The 20,101-nt window shown below is 44.8% G+C and overlaps 1 protein-coding gene across 1 annotated transcript in view; it reads left to right on the top strand.

Annotated features, from left to right (window-relative positions):
* Nucleotides 1–20,101, top strand: part of LOC110486134 (corticotropin-releasing factor receptor 1) — a 157,424-nt gene that overhangs the window by 93,458 nt on the left and 43,865 nt on the right. Inside the window, exon 6 of the mRNA XM_036940770.1 lies at nt 15,471–15,577. Coding sequence (XP_036796665.1) covers nt 15,471–15,577 — 107 coding nt within the window. The remainder of the gene's footprint in view (nt 1–15,470; nt 15,578–20,101) is intronic.

Raw genomic sequence — 20,101 nt, forward strand, 5'->3', positions numbered from 1 at the left:
GGCAACAGCTGCCAATAGAAACATTCTGTGGTACAACAAAAATCAAACCAGCACCACCATGTGCCCTTCCAGCACACATTCTCTTAACAAAATTACAGGACTGAATTTATAGAGTGGGTGTTCCAAGCTTCATCTCTCCAATTTGCTTTTCGTTGTCAATGAGCATCCTGTTGATGCTGGATGACTAAGCCGTCACAAGTGAATCCTTTAGGGCATACAGAGGTAACTGTATCCAAGATGGCGTAGCAGTGAAGACGTGTTTGTTTGTCCTCTCATGTACTTTTGTATTTTTCGTATTTTTTTGTATATATATTTCAATCTCTTTTCGATTTTTTATTCGATTATACCTTCCTGTAACCTGCCTCACCCAATGTGATACGGAATCGCTATTATTTTCGATTTTAGAACACATTCAAGAACCTCCAGAAGCTAACCAGCTGATTAGCTACAAGCTATTTAGTAATTGTTAGCCACTGCTAGCGGCTTTTACCTTCTGCACAGATACCAGCCCTGTTTTTAGCCTGGATAATACTCACTAGTCTACCTGTATCGGACTGTGTCTCCACAACAACGCCGGATTCCTGCCGTAATCCCTGGACCACTACTTCTCACAGCTCACAGCTAGCTTGCACTCATCGTGGCACCCAGTACCGAAGCTATCCGTGAGGCCCACCTCCTGGCCTTCGAACCCCATTCATACATGGCTAGAGCCCAATACTCCACCAGATCCTTGCTGTAAACTCTGGACCTTGGCACCGGATCACCGCTGCTACCGATTGGCTATAGTGGCTAACACCACTGCCACGAAGCTAGCACCAGTTAGTTGTGAGCCAGGCGCATCTCCCGGCTAGCAAACTAAATTCTACAATACCTCTTTCCCCATCTGGCTTGGATTCTCTGTCGACACGGAACCCCACCGCACCACCATGACTGGTCTGCCGACGAATACTCCATCCACTGTGCCTTCAACCGGCCTCCGTCGGAGCAGACGCTCCTACTAGCCCCGGGCTACTAACTTTAAACACCGTGTCGCTAGCGTAGTGGCGGCTTCCCTGTTCCATCTACTGCTGCCCCCTGGACACTATGATCACTTGGCTACATAGCTGATGCCTGCTGGACTGTCCATTAATCATGGTACTCCATTCTGTTTATTTATTTTTATCTGTCGGCCCCAGCCGCGAACTCAGGCTCTGTGTGTAGTTAATCCGACCCTCTCTGCCTAGTCATCACCATTTTACCTGCTGTTGTTGTGTTAGCTGATTAGCTGTTGTTGTCTCACCTGTTTTAGCTAGCTCTCCCAATCAACACCTGCGATTACTTTATGCCTCACTGTATGTCTCTCTCAAATGTCAATATGCCTTGTATACTGTTGTTCAGGTTAGTTATCATTGTTTTAGTTTACAATGGAGCCCCTAGTTCCACTCTTCATACCTCTGATACCTCCTTTGTCCCAACTCCCACACATGCGGTGACCTCACCCATTACAACCAGCATGTCCTGAGATACAACCTCTCTTATCATCACCCAGTGCCTGGGCTTACCTCCGCTGTACCCACACCCCACCATACCCCTGTCTGCGCATTATGCCCTGAATATACTCTACCACGCCCAGAAATCTGCTCCTTTTATTCTTTGTCCCCAACGCTCTAGGCGACCAGTTTTGATAGCCTTTAGCCGCATCCTCATCCTACTCCTCCTCTGTTCCACGGGTGATGTGGAGGTAAACCCAGGACCTGCATGTCCCCAGGCACCCTCATTTGTTGACCCCCCCAGCTCCCAGCTGTGCCCTGGACCCCATTTGTGAATTGATCGCCCCCCATCTAGCTTCAGAGTTTGTTCTGTTAGGTGACCTAAACTGGGATATGCTTAACACTCCGGCAGTCCTACAATCTAAACTAGATGCCCTCAATCTCATACAAATCATCAAGGAACCCACCAGGTACAACCCTAAATCTGTAAACAAGGGCACCCTCATAGACGTTATCCTGACCAACTGCGAGCAGGCCTTTCTAATCGACCTGGCACGGGTATCTCATCCAGTCAGTTGAGGATGCCTGGTCATTCTTTAAAAGTAAATTCCTCACCATCTTAGATAAGCATGCTCCATTCAAAAAATGCAGAACTAAGAACAGATATAGCCCTTGGTTCACTCCAGACCTGACTGCCCTCGACCAGCACAAAAACATCCTGTGGCGGACTGCAATAGCATCGAATACTCCCCGCGATATGCAACTGTTCAGGGAAGTCAGGAACCAATACACGCAGTCAGTCAGGGAAGCAAAGGCCAGCTTTTTCAAGCAGAATTTTGCATCCTGTAGCTCTAACTCCAAAAAGTTCTGGGACACTGTAAAGTCCATGGTGAACAAGAGCACCTCCTCCCAGCTGCCCACTGCACTGAGGCTAGGCAACACGGTCACCACCGATAAATCCATGATAATCGAAAACTTCAACAAGCATCTCCAACCTCGGCCAACAGCTCCCCGCAGCTACTCGCCCAAGCCTCCTTTACCCAAATCCAGATAGCAGATGTTCTGAAAGAACTGCAAAACCTGGACCCGTACAAATCAGCTGGGCTTGACAATCTGGACCCTGTATTTCTGAAACTATCCGCCGCCATTGTTGCAACCCCTATTACCAGCCTGTTCAACCTCTCTTTCATATCGTCTGAGATCCCCAAGGATTGGAAAGCTGCCGCGGTCATCCCCCTCTTCAAAGGGGGAGACACCCTGGACCCAAACTGTTACAGACCTATATCCATCCTGCCCTGCCTATCTAAGGTCTTCGAAAGCCAAGTCAACAAACAGATCACTGACCATCTCGAATCCCACCGTACCTTCTCCACTGTGCAATCTGGTTTCCGAGCCGGTCACGGGTGCACCTCAGCCACGCACAAGGTACCAAACGATATCATAACCGCCATCGATTAAAGACAGTACTGTGCAGCCGTCTTCATCGAGCTGGCCAAGGCTTTCGACTCTGTCAGTCACCATAATCTTATCGGCAGACTCAGTAGCCTCGGTTTATCTAATGACTGCCTTGCCTGGTTCACCAACTACTTTGCAGACAGATTTCAGTGTGTCAAATCGGAGGGCATGTTGTCCGGTCCTCTGGCAGTCTCTATGGCGGTGCCACAGGGTTCAATTCTCGGGCCGACTCTTTTCTCTGTATATATCAATGTTGTTGCTCTTGCTGCGGGTGATTCCCTGATCCACCTCTACGCAGAAGACACCATTCTGTATACTTCTGGCCCTTCCTTGGACACTGTGCTATCTAACCTCCAAACGAGCTTCAATGCCATTCAACACTCCTTTCATGGCCTCCAACTGCTCTTAAACGCTAGTAAAACTAAATGCATGCTTTTCAACCGTTCGCTGCCTGCACCCGCTCGCCCGACTAGCATCACCACCCTGGATGGTTCCGACCTAGAATATGTGGACATCTATAAGTGCCTAGGTGTCTGGCTAGACTGTAAACTCTCCTTCCAGACTCATATCAAACATCTCCAATCTAAAATCAAATCTAGAGTCGGCTTTCTATTTCGCAACAAAGCCTCCTTCACTCACGCCGCCAAACTTATCCTAGTAAAACTGACTATCCTACCGATCCTCGACTTCGGTGATGTCATCTACAAAATAGCTTCCAATACTCTACTCAGCAAACTGGATGCAGTTTATCACAGTTCCATCCGTTTTGTTACTAAAGCACCTTATACCACCCACCACTGCGACGTGTATGCTCTAGTCGGCTGGCCCTCGCTACATATTCGTCGCCAGACCCACTGGCTCCAGGTCATCTACAAGTCCATGTTAGGTAAAGCTCCGCCTTATCTCAGTTCACCAGTATCTCTACCGGCACATGACCATCTGACCATTTATCACTCCAGTGTTAATCTGCAACATTTAAATTTTCCGCCTACCTCCTCATGCCTTTTGCACACAGTATATAGACTATTTTTTTCTTTCTACTGTGTTATTGACTTGTTTATTGTTTACTCCATGTGCAACTCTGTATTGTTGTCTGTTCACACTGCTATGCTTTATCTTGGCCAGGTCGCAGTTGTAAATGAGAACTTGTTCTCAACTAGCCTACCAGGTTAAATAAAGGTGAAAAAAAAAAAAAAAAAAAAAAAAAAAAATCTGTACTCCAATTTAAATATTTCGAAGAGGGCTCAGCTCAGTCATTCACAGCAGAAGCTACCAGTCATACAGAGTCATACCTTTATATCTCAGTCCTCAAGCCAACAGGGCTTTTACCTAAACACTTTTCTTCCGTCTTTGGGAGGAGAAGAGAGTGGAAGGGAGCTTGAGCTTAATGTATAGGCTTATTTGTAGCTTGTATTTAACTAGGCATAAGTGGTTGTTTACGTCGACCAGATCGTTATGGAGCGTAATGGAGGCGTAATGGAGGTGATCTGGTTGGAGGGAAGGAAAGGTAGCGAGAGGTAGTACTATATGCATAGTCTCCCAAGCATATACTGTACAGTAGCTCCAATCACTTGTTACACATACTGTACAGCGTGAGCTGAAAACACATTTTCTGTGAATTTTCTAACATTAAGCTATTCCAATGCCCATACCGTTGATTGTAAACTGGTCAATTAGATTACCTTATTATAACTCTTACTGTACATTTTCATTTTTCTCTGAAATACTTTTTAACCACAAATTTGACCAGTGACCTTTTTGCCCTCCTTTCCGTTCCCTGAAAAAAACACCAACCTTCATTTGAATGAGTCGGAAAGCTGCAGTATATGAATCACTTACAGGACTATGAATCATGTAAAAACAAATTAGCTCCCTTCCCAAAACCAATGGCACAGATTGATTGAGATGGCCATTGGCAAGCAGGCAGCTGATAGCTAGCAGCATTGTGAATGGGCGAACACGTGAGTCCTCTAAAGCTGGTGAGGACCCCCTTGCTACTGGGCAGACGGCTGCACACTGCCTGCTCTCCTCTCCCCACCATCTGTTTCCTCAGGGACATACACATGCAAATGAATAAGTCCACTCACACAGGGGAGCACGCTGTCGCCTCGGACGCCCACTGCTTTGTGGTTTGGCTCATCCAGATCCAAGCATCGGGAAGGTTGGTGCTGCGCGTTTACAAAATCAAACCTTGTGGTATAGGGGAAATTAAAAACAGTATGGGACTCAATGGCATGGTTATTCAAAGACTGACGACGGTGGCAAAGCAGTGCTACTTAATTAAAAGTAGTTCCAGTGACCTTTACTGATATTCAGAAAGTGTGCAATCCTTTAGGGCATAGCTTTTGCTTACAAATCTTTTTAACATCAAGTAGGGAAAAGGTTAGCTATATTACTCTTTCTTGGCATTCACTATATCTGACTACAGTGGTTATTTTGTTGGAGCTGTTTATGCCAGTAATTCACACATTTTTAGAGGTATGCAGTGACTGTTGAATTTGAACACTTAAGTCTTGGGTTTTATCACCGGTTGCATAAATAGTGGTAGACCAAACTTATATGACTAGGTTTTGTTGAGAAGGAATACAAGCCATCTGCTGCCAGTGTTGCTAGCATCAGCATTCAATATCACCTTTATGGAAAGACAGAATGCAGTGGAGCAAAGAAAAATCTGGCCTCATCTTAGAGCAGGAGAGTACAAAAGGAAGTTCATATTTTTTACCAGGAAGGTCTGTGTATTGAGCTGGCTCGTGTTGTAAATGATAATTTGCCCTTTCCACCTGTAGAACATTTTAATCCTCTTACAGCATAGTGGGCTACTGACAAGATGAGTCAACCACTTCTGTGTGGTTACAAAACGTTCAATTTGATCTCACAATTTGTTCCGTATACCAGCACAGCAGGAGGGGGCTGAGTAACTGCTTTCTAGGGCATCTTCCTGTCCGCAAAGCTTATAGCTGACGATAAACTATAATCTTCTCATTCCAATCACAAAGCTGCATTCCTTGAAATCCCAGCAACCCCTGAGTCTATTTTGGGTTTGTTCAGTTGGTAATGGTTGTTTAAGGAGGAATTGCTGTTGTCGCTAGAGTGCTTATTTCATTAAAATCATGTCTAGCTGTTGGTTTACGTTCTGTGGTAAGTCTCCTCCTGCCCAGGCTGGATGATTTGGGGTTATTTCCTCTTTAGTAGGCAGCCGAGTGAATGCTCCGCTCCTATGACTTTGCAGACTAAATCAGTGAGGAACAGAAATGAGCTTTGACCCTGGAATACGTAGCTAGTTCACCCCTTTTAAGTTTCCTTTCCCTGGGCTAGGCTCCCTCTAGAAGAGAGGTCATGGGTTACGAGTCATGTTAAGGTTTCTTTTGTTTTAAAAGAACTTGGCAGAAGCAGAGGTCCTATAGCCTATGCTTTTCATGAGATTACCATGATCATGGACTTGAATGATTTATGTACTGTATCTGTTTATTCACTGCATGCGTTTGTAATAGAAAGAGGGAATTACTGTGAAATGTTTTTCATTCCAGTCCAGTGGCATATGTAGCAAGGATAATGAAGCCATGTCCTACAGACTTGACTACCCCAGTTTAAACGACCAATAGATGATTGCAAACAAACACCGGGAGAGTACATGCGCTTTTTAAAAACTTTTTTAACACACAACTGTACCGTTTTCATTCGCTATATACAGTACATATCTGTGCTGCTGTACTAAAACAACACCAGTCCCCATCCCATTCCACTGTGGCACATGAACTCTTAAACAAGAAAAAGCACTTTGTTACGGTAGGAAAAGGTCATTGTCACCAGAGCCCCAGAGGCAGGGGTTATAGAAATAGCCACATAGTCTATTTTCCCAGGTCAATCATGGCTGCTTGTCACTCCGTGATAATGCAGTTTCATGGTAGTGTAACCTGTACTGAGCAAGATCCACAGAAATGACCATAAATAAAATGCTTACTGGCCCAATGCTTTTTAGTTGTTGTATATTTGAACTCCGGTTGAGAATAAGGCCCTCGGGGCTTCTGTGGATGGGCCAAAGACAAAGTATAAAAAAATCGCTCAAATGTGAAAACAAGTGCACGAAGAAACAAGGCAACAGTGAACATGTAATCCATAAATGAAACAGTGCCCCCCCCCCCCCCCCCCCCGGGCAATTAGTGACAATTATTACAACATACAACAATGAAGCCATTATGGGATACTTGTTTCTCATGCGGAGATGCATATAGAGTGGGGTCCGAAATTATTGATACCCTTGATAAAGACGTTAAAGTAGGTATGGGATCTTTTCTGGTCATGGATTCTCATTTTGATGCCATACCCAATACTGGTGTGCGTGGCCAAAGAGCTCTAAGTTCATGTCTATCATGTTTCAGGTAAGACCCAAATGCAGACAGTGTTGAAGTAACAATGTTTATTACAGCAACAGGGGCAGGCAAACGACAGATCAAGACAGGCAGAGGTCAGTAATCCAGAGTAGAGGCAAAGGCACAACATGGCAGACAGGCTCAGGTCAGGCAGAGGTCGGTTATCCAGAGTAAAGGCAAAGGTACAGGACGGCAGGCAGGCTCAGGGTCAGGTGCAGGCAGAGTGGTCAGGCAGGCGGGCTCAGTCAGGACAGGCAAGGGTCAAAACCAAGAGGGCAAGAAAAAGAGAAACTGGGGAAAAGCAGGCGCTAAGGCAAAAACGCTGGTTGACTTGACAAACAAGACGAACTGGAAACAGACAAACAGAGAACACAGGTATAAGTACCCAGGGGATAATGGGGAAGATGGGGGACACCTGGAGGGGGGTGGAGACAAGCACAAGGACAGGTGAAACAGATCAGGGCGTGACAATATAATCTGGCTAAAGCACCAGTTCCCATTCAAGTGCCAATACCGTTTAGCAAACTCAAGACGTCTGCATTTGTTGGATGAAATGAAAATAGAGCTCTTTGGCCATGCACACCTGTGGTGGGTTTGGCATCCAAATGAGAATGCATAAGCAGAAAATAACGCCATACCTACTGTAAAAAATGGTGGTGGATCTTTGATGTTATGGGGCTATTTTGCTTCCACTGGTCCTGAGGCCCTTGTTAATGTCAACGGCATCATAAACTTTACCCAGTACCAGGATATTTTATCCTTAAATCTTGTTGCCTCTGCCAGGAGGCTGAAACTTGGCCTTCCAGCAAGACAATAACCCCAAGCACACAAAATCCACAAAGAAATTGTTAATTGGCCACAAAATCAACATTTTTCAATGGCCATCTCAGTCTCCGGACTTGAACTACATTGAAAACCTGTGGTTTGAATTGAAGAGGGCAGTCCATAAGCGCAGACGAAGGATATCAAGGATCTGGAAATATTCTTTATGGACGAATGGTCTGAGATCCCTCCCAATGTGTTTTCCAACTCATAAAACATTTTAGAAAAAGGTTCTATGCTGTTATTCTCTCAAGGTAAGGTTTTGAAAGGTATTGAAAACAGGGGTGTCAATGATTTGCAGAAAATCTAATGGGCAAAGCTTATAGGTCGTTATGGGAAGCATGTTTCTCATCAGGGGGTGCATATATGTACAACATTTCATGCATGAAGCTTGGGCCAATCAGTGTAATTTTGTAAACGCATCATTCACCAGTGGTGTCTGCAATATCGTCTGCGACAAATGTACGGAGACAGATCCATTGTCGCCCCCCCCCTCCTATTTCCTCATGGGGACAACAACTGGCTCAGGCAAGTTATCTTGTTGAATTACATCTGTTAGGGGGATGCTGCTTTGCCAGGAAAGAGAAAGCGATGCCTCAGTACAGAGTACTATCACCATGTCTCGTTATGCTGAGGCAGACGAATGAGCAATGAGGGATTCGTTTCCGAGTAAAAAAATACATCCCTATGTCTGCCCTACATTCCAGAGTTATTGTTTTGTACAGAACACAAGGTACTCGTTGGTTCATTTGTGAATGACAAAGCTAGCTCCCCCCAGTTATAGCACAGCACAGAGAGAGAGAGACACAGGCACAGATAGCAGACAGGAGAGTGTGCTGTAGATTAAGCAGTGTTGTAGCCTGAGCTATAACAGACTCCCCCACCTGCGAGATCAAAATAGCCCTGCATGAAACAGCTGCTAGGGTGAATATAACATTTTTCACAAAGGGTAGTGGGGAAGACAGTTGGGCACAGAGCGAATTAAACTGTGAGTGTAACTGCTACCTCTGTATCTTAGAACTAAAACATTAAAGTCCAGAGGTTAATGTTTTGCACATACAGTACTGCGGATTGTTAGCCTACCCCACTAGAACTAGAGGGAAACTGCATGGATGTGTTTTAGTTTTTTTTCTCAAACCCACTTTTACTAATCATTACTGTATGTCCATGTACAGTTTCCAGGTGCTGGAATCTCCACTTGCAGATTTCAAGTCTATCAGTAAAATCTCAGCTCTAGAGATACTCTCTTGTGTACCAGTGGCACAAATGTTTTCTATAATCACAGATCATAGTCATCATCAGGAGTCATTATACAACAGACGTAGTCATTCTTATGAATATCAAAGTAATATAGTAGTTGATCTAAACCAGCGCTGCACCATTATAGGGTTAAGCAGAAGGAGAGTCAGGGGAGTCCGGAGAAATGAGACGAGGGCCCAGCCATCTCTACTGTTCACTGGGCTGGCGAGGCAGCCTGCTCCCTCTGTTTGGCTCTGCATGGCATACTGCTCCTCCATTCTCCCTGTCCTGTTTTATTGGCTCAGAGGGCTTTCACTGGCCTCCTTTAAGAGGGCAGGAGGAAATTGGTGACAGATTTGGCCGGCGGGAAGGCTGGCCTCTAAGAGTGGGAGGCGGCTGGGCACCGCCATCAAAAAGCATGTAATGTGTGTGTATGTGTGTGTGTGTGTGTGTGTGTGTGTGAAGCCTCCCCTTACCGTCCCCCTCCGCGGACCAGCTTTACTTGACAAAACATATGTGCCTTGTTCTTATCTATCAGGTTTCAGGGAGGTCAGACACACAACACAAGGCTCAAGCCTCCGATGTTTCAATAAACATTAACTATTGGACAAATACACAAACAACCTATCCTTACACACTGGCACATACACAATACACATGCATGTCCTGCTAAAGTGTGTAGATGGGTGGATAAATGGATACAAGCCTGTGTACTCCATCGTATGCTAGGACTATCCGGTCTGTCCCTATTGCCTAATTAAAGAGATAGAGGCCAGGGACGACATCCACAGAAGCACTTTGGATCCCTCACTGACATCTGTTTCCCTCAGACCCAACAAGAATATGAATATTTCTAAGAAACTGTAGCCAGTAGGAGAGTTAGGATCAGCGTTACCATGAGTGACACCCTATGAAAATTATCCTTATGAACCTGATAGTTGTTTTTACTATGGGTTGGTATGGTGGGATGAGTGTTGTCCTGTTGAGTTACGGCTTGCCTTCAATGTGTTCGTTTGGAGGCTTCTTCGAATGCTGGTACTGCTCAGCCAGGAAAGAGAAAGACATGACCTCAGTGCTGAGTACTATCACCACGTGAGTGACCACGTCCTGAGACCACCTTTGCTTGCTTTCCACCATTGACCTCTTGTGTCCGATGACTACTCAAGCCATGAACTTCCTCTTGGACCTTCCATCTCATGAATGACGTGGTTGTTTCCCAAATGGATTGTCTTTTTTGTGTTGCTTTTGTCACGCCTGTTGTAAGAATTGGACCAAGGTGCAGAGTGACGAGCGTACATGTTCTCTATATTAGAAAAATACGCCAAACAAAACCATAAACACTACAAAACAAACCGTGAAGATTAAGGCTAGGTGCCATAAACAAAGTCAACTTCCCACAAAGACAGGTGGGAAAAGGACTACCTAAGTATGGTTCTCAATCGGAGACAACGATAGACAGGTGTCCCTGATTGAGAACCCTACCCGGCCAAAACATAGAAATACAAATTATAGAACGTAGAATACCCACCCCAAATCACACCCTGACCAAACCAAATAGAGATATAAAAAGGATCTCTAAGGTCAGGGCGTGACTGCTTTAAAGCACTTGGAGATGTTTTATGTAATGAATAGCACTATAAAAGTTGTTTAGTTTGTGAATGACAAAGCTAGTTCCACCCAGTTAAAGCACAGCACAGCGAGAGAGACAGAGACAAAGGCAGAGATGGGAGACAAGAGAGAATAGATTAAGAGTCTCTAGGAGAGTCTTGGCAGTGTTTTCGCCTGAGGTAAAACAGACTCCCGCATTTGCGAGAGAGCCCTTGATCTCGAAAAAGTTGCTAGGATGTATTGCATTTTTTGGGGGCATGAGTTGGTGGGATTAGTGTGTTAGTGTATGTTTGTGCATGCTTGCGTATTTGTACAGCGTGTTCGAAAAGTTTTCAAACCCCTTTACTTTTTCCACATTTTGTTACGTTACAGTCTTATTCTAAAATTGATTAAATGTTTTTTCCCCCTCAATCTACACACAGTAACCCATAATGACAGAGCAAAAACAGGGTATTCAGGCCCTTTACTCAGTAATTTGTTGAAGCGCATTTGGTAGCCATTACAGCCTCAAGTCTTCTTGCATATGACGATACAAGCTTGGCCCACCTGTATTTAGGGGAATTTCTCCCATTCTTCTCTGCAGATCCTCTCAAGCTCTGTCAGGTTGGATGGGGAGCGTCACTGCACAGCTATTTTTAGGTCTCTCCAGAGATGTTCGATCGGGTTCAAGCCCGGGCCACTCAGGACATTCAGAGACTTGTCCCGAAGCCACTCCTGCATTGTATTGGCTGTGTGCTTAGTGTCGTTGTCCTATTGGAAGGTGAACCTTAGCCTTAGTCTGAGGTCCTGAGCACTCTGGAGCAGGTTTTCATCAAGGATCTCTCTGTACTTTGCTCCGTTCATCTTTCCCTCGATCCTGACTAGTCTCCCGGTCCCTGCTGCTGAAAAACATCCCCATAGCATGATTATGCTCTGACATGCACTGTTGTCATGTATACTCCCTCTCCAGCCTCTAGGTCATCAGGCTGCTGATTATCCCGCACACCTGTCACCATTGTCTCGCGCACCTGCGCCTCATGACACTCACTTGGACTCCATCACCTCCTTGATTATCTTCCCTATATCTTTCACTCCCCTTGGTTCTTTCCTCAGATGTTATTGACTCTGTTTTCATGTCGGTGCGTTGTTTGTATTTCGTGTTCATTGTTTGTTTTATTTATTAAAACACTCACTCCCTGAACTTGCTTCCCGACTCTCAGAGCACTCGTTACAGAATAACACCTCACCTAAAGGAAGCATCAGGGAGTGTTTTAAAAAAAAAATGTTGTGTCAGGGTAATGACGTCGGGTCTGGGAACTGCTTCAGGCTTTCATGCCTCAACCAGATCGTCAGGCTCCCCTGTCTCAGCTAGCTCGTCTGGCTTTCATGCCTTAGCCGGATCGCCAGGCTCCCCAGCCTCAGCCGGCTCGTCGGGCTTGCATGCCTCAGCCGGATCGCCAGGCTCCCCAGCCTCAGCCGGCTCGTCGGGCTTTCATGCCTCAGCCGGATCGCCAGGCTCCCCTGCTTCCACCAGCTCGCCAGGTTCTCATGCCTCAGCCGGATCTCCAGGCCCCCCTGCCTCAACCAATCTGTCAGGTTCCCGCGCCCCAGCTGACTCGACAGGTTCCCGTGCCTCAGCTGGCATGACAGGTTCTCGCACATCAGCAGGGGTGACCGGTCCGCTCCTGATCCCCGGGTTCGTCCCCTTTGTCGGTGTGCTGCGGCTGGAGCCGCGCGTCAGGGAGGGGGTACTGTCACGTATACTCCCTCTCCGGCCTCTAGGTCATCAGGCTGCTGATTATCCCGCACACCTGTTACCATCGTCAAGCGCACCTACGCCTCATGACACTCACCTGGACTCCTTCGCCTCCTTGATTATCTTCTCTATATCTGTCACGCCCCTTGGTTCTTTCCTCAGGTGTTATTGACTCTGTTTTCATGTTGGTGCGTTGTTTGTATTTCGTGTTCATTGTTTGTTTTATTTATTAAAACACTCACTCGCTGAACTTGCTTCCCGGCTCTCAGCGCACTCGTTACAACTGTCAACTGTGGAACCGTATATAGACAGGTGTGTGCCGCTCCAAATCATGTCGAAACAGTTGAATTTACTACAGGTGGAATCCAATCCTTTTGTAGAAACATCTCAAGGATCATCAATGGAAACAGAATGCACATGAGCTCAATTTCGAGTCTCATAGCAAAGAGTCTGAATATTTATGTAAATAAGGTATTTCTGTTTTTTATTTTTAATACATTTGCCCAAAATTCTAAACCTGTTTTCACTTTGTCACTATGGGGTATTGTGTGTCGATCGATGACGGAAAACGTTTATTTAATCTAAGGCTGTACCATAACAGACTGTGGTAAAAGGTGTGTGACCTGAGGTGGCTACAGATTGTTTCATGTTTTCCCCATCTGACTCATCAAGGCGTAGGTTTGTAATCTGCCAGTGGTAATCTATCAAAGTCACAGATTAGATTGGGGGATTACAGAGGAGATAATCCCATCAGGATGATCCGGATGGATGAAGATTCACATTTGTCTCTGGGGGGGGGGGTTTGGAGTTTGATCTTTGTTTCTTTGTCTGTTAGTAGAGGTCTTAGAGGGGAGAAAAACAGGGAGATAACGGGAAGAGGAACATGTTAAAAGAGACACAACTAGAAGGTGCGCTCTGTGATGAAGTCATGAGAACAGGTACAGAACAACATGTCCAGAAAGAAGACAGGGAGGAACTGTAGAGAAGGAGGACATAAGACAGTTGAGAGACAGTTGCCCCAGAGGTGTTAACTGTACGGGAATGTGGTCGAATCTGAAACTCACATGGGTAACCACAATTTGTGCCACAATAAAGCTTCAAAATCAAAAGACTCGTCAGTTATCAAGAACACACTGCAGGCAGGGCAGCGGTCTGCTCCCCGCCGTTGTTTCTAATTGACTTGTAATTTGCTGCTCCCACGTCGTACAGAGCAGCAACTGCTGTGGAAGGCCGGGATTACAATACTCAAGTATATTCAGTTTCACCCTTGATTTCACATCCATTGAAGGAACACAAAAGTCTTCTGTTAAATTGGGGTGTGCTAAGTAGACCATTTAAATGCTGTAAAGTAAAAGATGTGATTTCAAGTACCAGTGACATATCATTTCCCTGTTTGATGTCAATGAAAATGACTAAATTACCAGCATGCGATATTTGATATCACAACAGTGATCGTCTTGTCCCCTGTGAAATGCCATCTGGTTTGGGTTATATGGGTCTTTTCCACAGATGAGGGGAACTCATATAATCCAGAGTCGACTCAAACCTCTGCACTTTGACTCTATCTATTCAACACCAGACTGTTCTAACAGTGCATAATACATGCAGACATATTAAACCATTTTTATAGATGAAATTCAACTATGTTACTTTTATAGATCCGTTGCAAAGTCTACTGTACATGATGACCTCATGAGTGAAGGCTGTAATGCATGAACTATTGACATATGTATGGACCACATCATCAAATGTAATTTTATTTGTCACATGCGCCAAGTACAGGTGTAGACTTTACTGTGAAAAGCTTACATACGAGCCCTTTCCCAATCAATGCAGATATTAAAAGTGAGAAACATTTCCTAAATAACAAAAAGGAAATATTAACACAATAAAATAATTATAACGAGTCTATATACAAGGAGTGCAGGTACCGAGTCAGGGGTTTGTGCAGAGGTACGAGGTAGTTTAGGTATTTTAGGTTATATATACACATGTAGGTAGGGGTAAAAGTGACTAGGCAATCGGGATAGATAATAAACAGAGTAGCAGCAGCGTGTGTGTGTGTGTGTCTGTGTGTGTGTGTGTGTGTGTGTGTGTGTGTGTGTGTGTGTGTGTGTGTGTGTGTGTGTGTGTGTGTGTGTGTGTGTGTGTGTGTGTGTGTGTGTGTGTGTGTGTGTGTGTGTGTGTGTGTATAGAGTCCGGTGAGTGTGCAGAGAGCCAGTGCAAGAGAGTCAGTGCAAAAAAAAAGGGTCTCAATGCAAATAGTCTGGATAGCCATTTGATTAACTGTTCAGTAGTCTTATGGCTTGGGGGTAAAAAGCTATTCAGGAGCCTTTTGGTCCCAGACTTGTCACTCCGGTACCACTTCCCGTGCGGTAGCAGAGAGAACAGCTTATGACGTGGGTGGCTGGAGTCTTAGAACATTTTTAGGTCCTTCCTCGGACACTGCCTTGTACAGAGGACCTGGATGGCAAAGAGCTCGGCCCCATGATGTACCGGCCCATACGCACTAACCTCTGTGGCGCCTTATAGTCAAATGCCAAGCAATTGCCATAACACAATTTATAGATGATGCGTTTTGCACTGTTTTAAACAGTAGGCAATAGCAATACGAAGGTGCAAGGTATCTCTCATGAAGTTATTAGCTATCTTTTAACTTTGACAATGACGTACACTGCCAAGTATAGAATTGTGTGTCCATACTATAGTTTGCATATTACTGTAGTTTTTTTGTGTGGTATTATCTGGCTTTTTTTTGTCTCCTTTCTGCAGAAAAAGAGCAAGCTGCACTACCACATAGCGGTGATCATAAACTACATGGGACATTGTATCTCTCTGGCAGCCCTACTGGTGGCCTTCATCCTCTTTATGAGGCTGAGGTGAGTAGCACTGTCCTCCTTCTGTCATTCCTCCATCATGTCAACACATCATACAACAGAAACAGATAACAACACCACACCCGCCTGTCACTTACCTTCACCATGTCAACACATCATATAACAGCAACAGATAACAACACCACACCCGCCTGTCACTTACCTTCACCATGTCAACACATCATATAACAGCAACAGATAACAACACCACACCCGCCTGTCACTTACCTTCACCATGTCAACACATCATATAACAGCAACAGATAACAACACCACACCCGCCTGTCACTTACCTTCACCATGTCAACACATCATATAACAGCAACAGATAACAACACCACACCCGCCTGTCACTTACCTTCACCATGTCAACACATCATATAACAGCAACAGATAACAACACGACACCCGCCTGTCATGTTCCTTCACCATGTCAACACATCATATAACAGCAACAGATAACAACACGACACCCGCCTGTCACGTTCCTCCACCATGTCAACACATCATATAACAGATAACAACATGACACCTGCCTGTCACGTTCCTCCATCATGTCAACACATCATATAACAGAAACAGATAACAACACCACACCCGCCTGTCACGTTCCTCCACCATGTCAACACATCATATAACAGATAACAACACGACACCCGCCTGTCACGTTCCTCCATCATGTCAACACATCATATAACAGAAACAGATAACAACACCACACCTGCCTGTCACGTTCCTCCATCATGTCAACACATCATATAACAGAAACAGATAACAACACCACACCCGCCTGTCACGTTCCTTCACCATGTCAACACATCCGATGTTCTGGTGTCACACCCACACAACCCCTTAGTCTCGGTTATGGCTAAGTGTTTCATACTAAATCCAATACAACATGAAACATTGCTGTACAAAACCGAGAAGAAAATACCATAAATCCATAGTTCATAACACTCTATAATAATCCTGCCAAGATTCATGTAACTTCATGGCTCAGTTGACAGGAGCCACATTCTTGTGCTTGATAATTGTCACTCACCGGGGGGAATATGTCTACCACCAGCCCGGCCCTCAACCCTGCAGACAGTGCATGGTCTGTCATGACCCATCAATGTCTAAATTGAATGAGGTGGTGAATATAGTGCAGCGCTGATTCGACCTAGGTGTGATGCAGCTCTGTTCGGTTCTGTCCTGTATGTGTTAAGCATATTAGGGAAGTGTGTCCTGCTGGAGTGGGGTGTATTATTCAAATACATTCTCACACACACACACACACACGGAAACACACACACTGACACCGACAAATCCACTCAGACTCAAACCCGTGAGAGGAGAGTGATGGGGGGTAATCAACGTAAATTGACAACTCAACCAAATGTAAACCAAAACTAGATGCTGAAATTACATCTGTTTGGGAAGGTGTTGATCAGTTAAGGCATTGTGTGGTGGTGGAAGCAGTAATAGGTGACAAACAGCATGTCACTAACAACCCAACATGTCCGTCAGCCAAAAACCGCACGTCTGTGTTTTCTCAAAGGCCACACTAACACAGATTATCTGGACTCTGAGATTAAACATATAGTGTAAGAGATTGTTTAGAACAGATTATCCCGGATTCATCTGCTCCGATTAATGTCAGCAAGATACTGTCTCACTGCTTCAATATCTCCAATCAGGAAGTCTCATTTGAGTTGAGACAACAGAGGCTCAATCTGGTTTGAATAGTTACATCTTCGACATCAGTGTCCTGTTTATTAACCTCTTACCCTCTCGGCTAATATAGCCAGCGCTGTGTCATGAAGACATTGCGATTGGTCGTACTGTATGTAGAAAATAGAGAGGAAAGGCTAAAATCGTAAAGTAGCAGACCGGCCGGCCGGTGCTGGTCTACTGTTTACTTCCTTAACTGAAATGAAACAGCTAGCGGGAACAGATGTCTGGGATGGACACACACACACCCTGAGACTTCATTACTCCCTCTCCACACATGGGCTGAACTCGCTGGAATCAGGGCCTGTTTTATATTTTCATTTTATCAGGCTGTGACAAAGGTATCCTTTTTAATGTTTCATACACAAAAAAATATATATATATTTGTCTCTAAAGCCCCCCTAGCTACTTCATGGGTATAGACCTCTCACAGGAGAATGGTAGCTGTGTGAGTCATACATTGTACGTACTGTAACGGCAGAAGAAAAGTCCCTGAAAGGAGTACTTTCTCATTCACATGCCTCGCTTTGATAGATTATAGGCCTTCAATGTCTTTTGGCGTAAAATCGAAAGACAAAGGGGCTGTTTTTTTTTCACACCCATAAAAACAGAGTTATTTTTATATATAATTTTATATCCTCTCTAATCTGCTCTTCAGGACTGATTACGGAGATGAATCTAAATAGCTTCACTGCCCGAGTGCATCGTACAGTTAAAAGACAATGCACATCATTGTCACTCATGAGTGTATAAACTCCTCTTTAATCATGGAAACCTTTGCTGTACAGTTTAAGTGCCTTCAATGCATGCAGATTGTTTGGGTAGCTCGGCCAAGGAAGCCACATTTAAGAGGTTTTGTGTCTGCACATTAGCTTCGGTAACACTTTCGTTTGGATAGTCCTAAACCTCCTATTCAAACCCAGTGAAGACCCCAGGCCTAGTTTAGTGTGCGGGCAAGTTTAGATTGAATGACTTATTTCCAGACAGGCAACACGACGGTAAGAAAAGGGTAAACACGTTGCTATGCCTACTTGTTCAAGCGTCACGCACTGTGAACAGTATTACTGAGTCTGAGTCGTAGGCAAAGCATCCACGGAAGGACCCTGATGCTTCACCTCTCCTTTTACTCACACTCGGTGACATTTGATTTGATGCTGCCGAGCACTGAAATATACAGACTCGTGTAAAAGAGGTAAAGGTGCTTTCGTATGGGACGAGGGCTTATAGTTGTATGTGTGGGAACTTCAACGGACATTTATCTAATTATATAGAATTGGGGCGGACCTACATTACGTTCGGGTTACACGCATGGATATATAGTTGTGGAATTGCCACCACTTGGAGACTTTGTAAACTTCATGATTGGTCAATTATTTTAACACTTAAGTGATTACGAAAAAGGAGAAAAATATCAGGGAAACAACTCGCTTAGATTATCAGTGACTTTCCACTGATCCCTGAACTAGGAGGACCTGGTGGTTTCTATTCCCATCCATGCTGACGTAGCAGCAGGATGAAGAGACAGGGGATGTGAAGGACAGGAGGCTTACAGACCTCAGAGACACATGGTCTCAGTGTGAAGTGATGGCCCCTGGCCAGCTTCCTTCAGGTCCCCAGTGAACTGAGAAACGCACCGACAGCGAACAGACCCAGGATCCCAGCACTGCACTGGCAGGGTGTTACCAACGCAGTGATATGCCATTTGGACTGTGAAACACACCAGGGGGGATCTGCGTCAGTGGGAAAAGGACAAGCAGAGCAGCACTGCTGTCATCCACTAATGGAAAACCCCGTTGTGAAAACGACAGAGGCGTTATTCACGTAGCTAGCCAGTATCTTTGTCGGATCTTAACAGTAAAAGGAGCAGCAGGTGTTGATACAACCTGGTCTCTGAGAATTTCGTATTATTTTGTGTGTAAATCTGAGACTCTCTGTTTAGTATGATATGCTATAGTATGTATTCCTTCGTCCATCACACATTTTGTATGATACATTATGAATTACAAACAATTCTAGCTAGGTGGCTAATGTTAGTTAGCTCACTAACATTGCTAGGCTAGGGGTTAGGGTTAAGTTAAGGAGTTAGGTTAAATAATTAAACTATGGTTAGGGGAAGGGTTAGCTAACATGCTAAGTAGTTGCAAAGTAGCCAAAAAGTAGTAAAACGCAAAAGTTGTACGTGATAATATTCAAACTCGCAACCTTTGAGTAGCTAGACATTCCCGCTATATGCCTACCTATCCACCCGACCAACCACCTTCCTTTCATTTTTGCCTTAAATAAACCCAACAGTCTTATGTAACCAAACCGAATAATACGAAATGCTCCAAGAGCAGGTTGGTTTGCAGCAAAATGCCCATGACGCTGTCCTAGTTCATTCACAGTGGGGAAGGGGTTTGAAGAAGAATAGTAACCGTCCTTGTGTCCTTAAACATTTCCCTCGGGCTGTGTAAAATTACTCTCGAGTTCCCAATGCTTTGGCTTTAAAATGGCATCCAAATCAAAGGATCAGTAGTAACTGCAAATGAAGGGAATGGACTTAAACAGTCTCTGCTGTGAAAGTGCCTAATTTCAAGCATGAAACAGGAAATGCTGCTGCTTTCAAGAATGTGCATAGTGAAGATACAGGACTCCCTGGTAGAGAAAAATTAACCAAGAGATAAGCCAGTAAGATGAAAGGCACTGGGGTGATGTGAAAGGGGTTTGTGGTCTACTGTACCACTAGGCCTTTGAGATCAAATGTAGTAAGGATCCACTCAGCACAGAGCCCAGGGCTGTACAGCAACTCAAACCCCCTCAAATATGCGATACTAT

Source organism: Oncorhynchus mykiss, chromosome 13 (genome assembly GCF_013265735.2).
Source record: "Oncorhynchus mykiss isolate Arlee chromosome 13, USDA_OmykA_1.1, whole genome shotgun sequence".
NCBI lineage: Eukaryota > Metazoa > Chordata > Actinopteri > Salmoniformes > Salmonidae > Oncorhynchus > Oncorhynchus mykiss.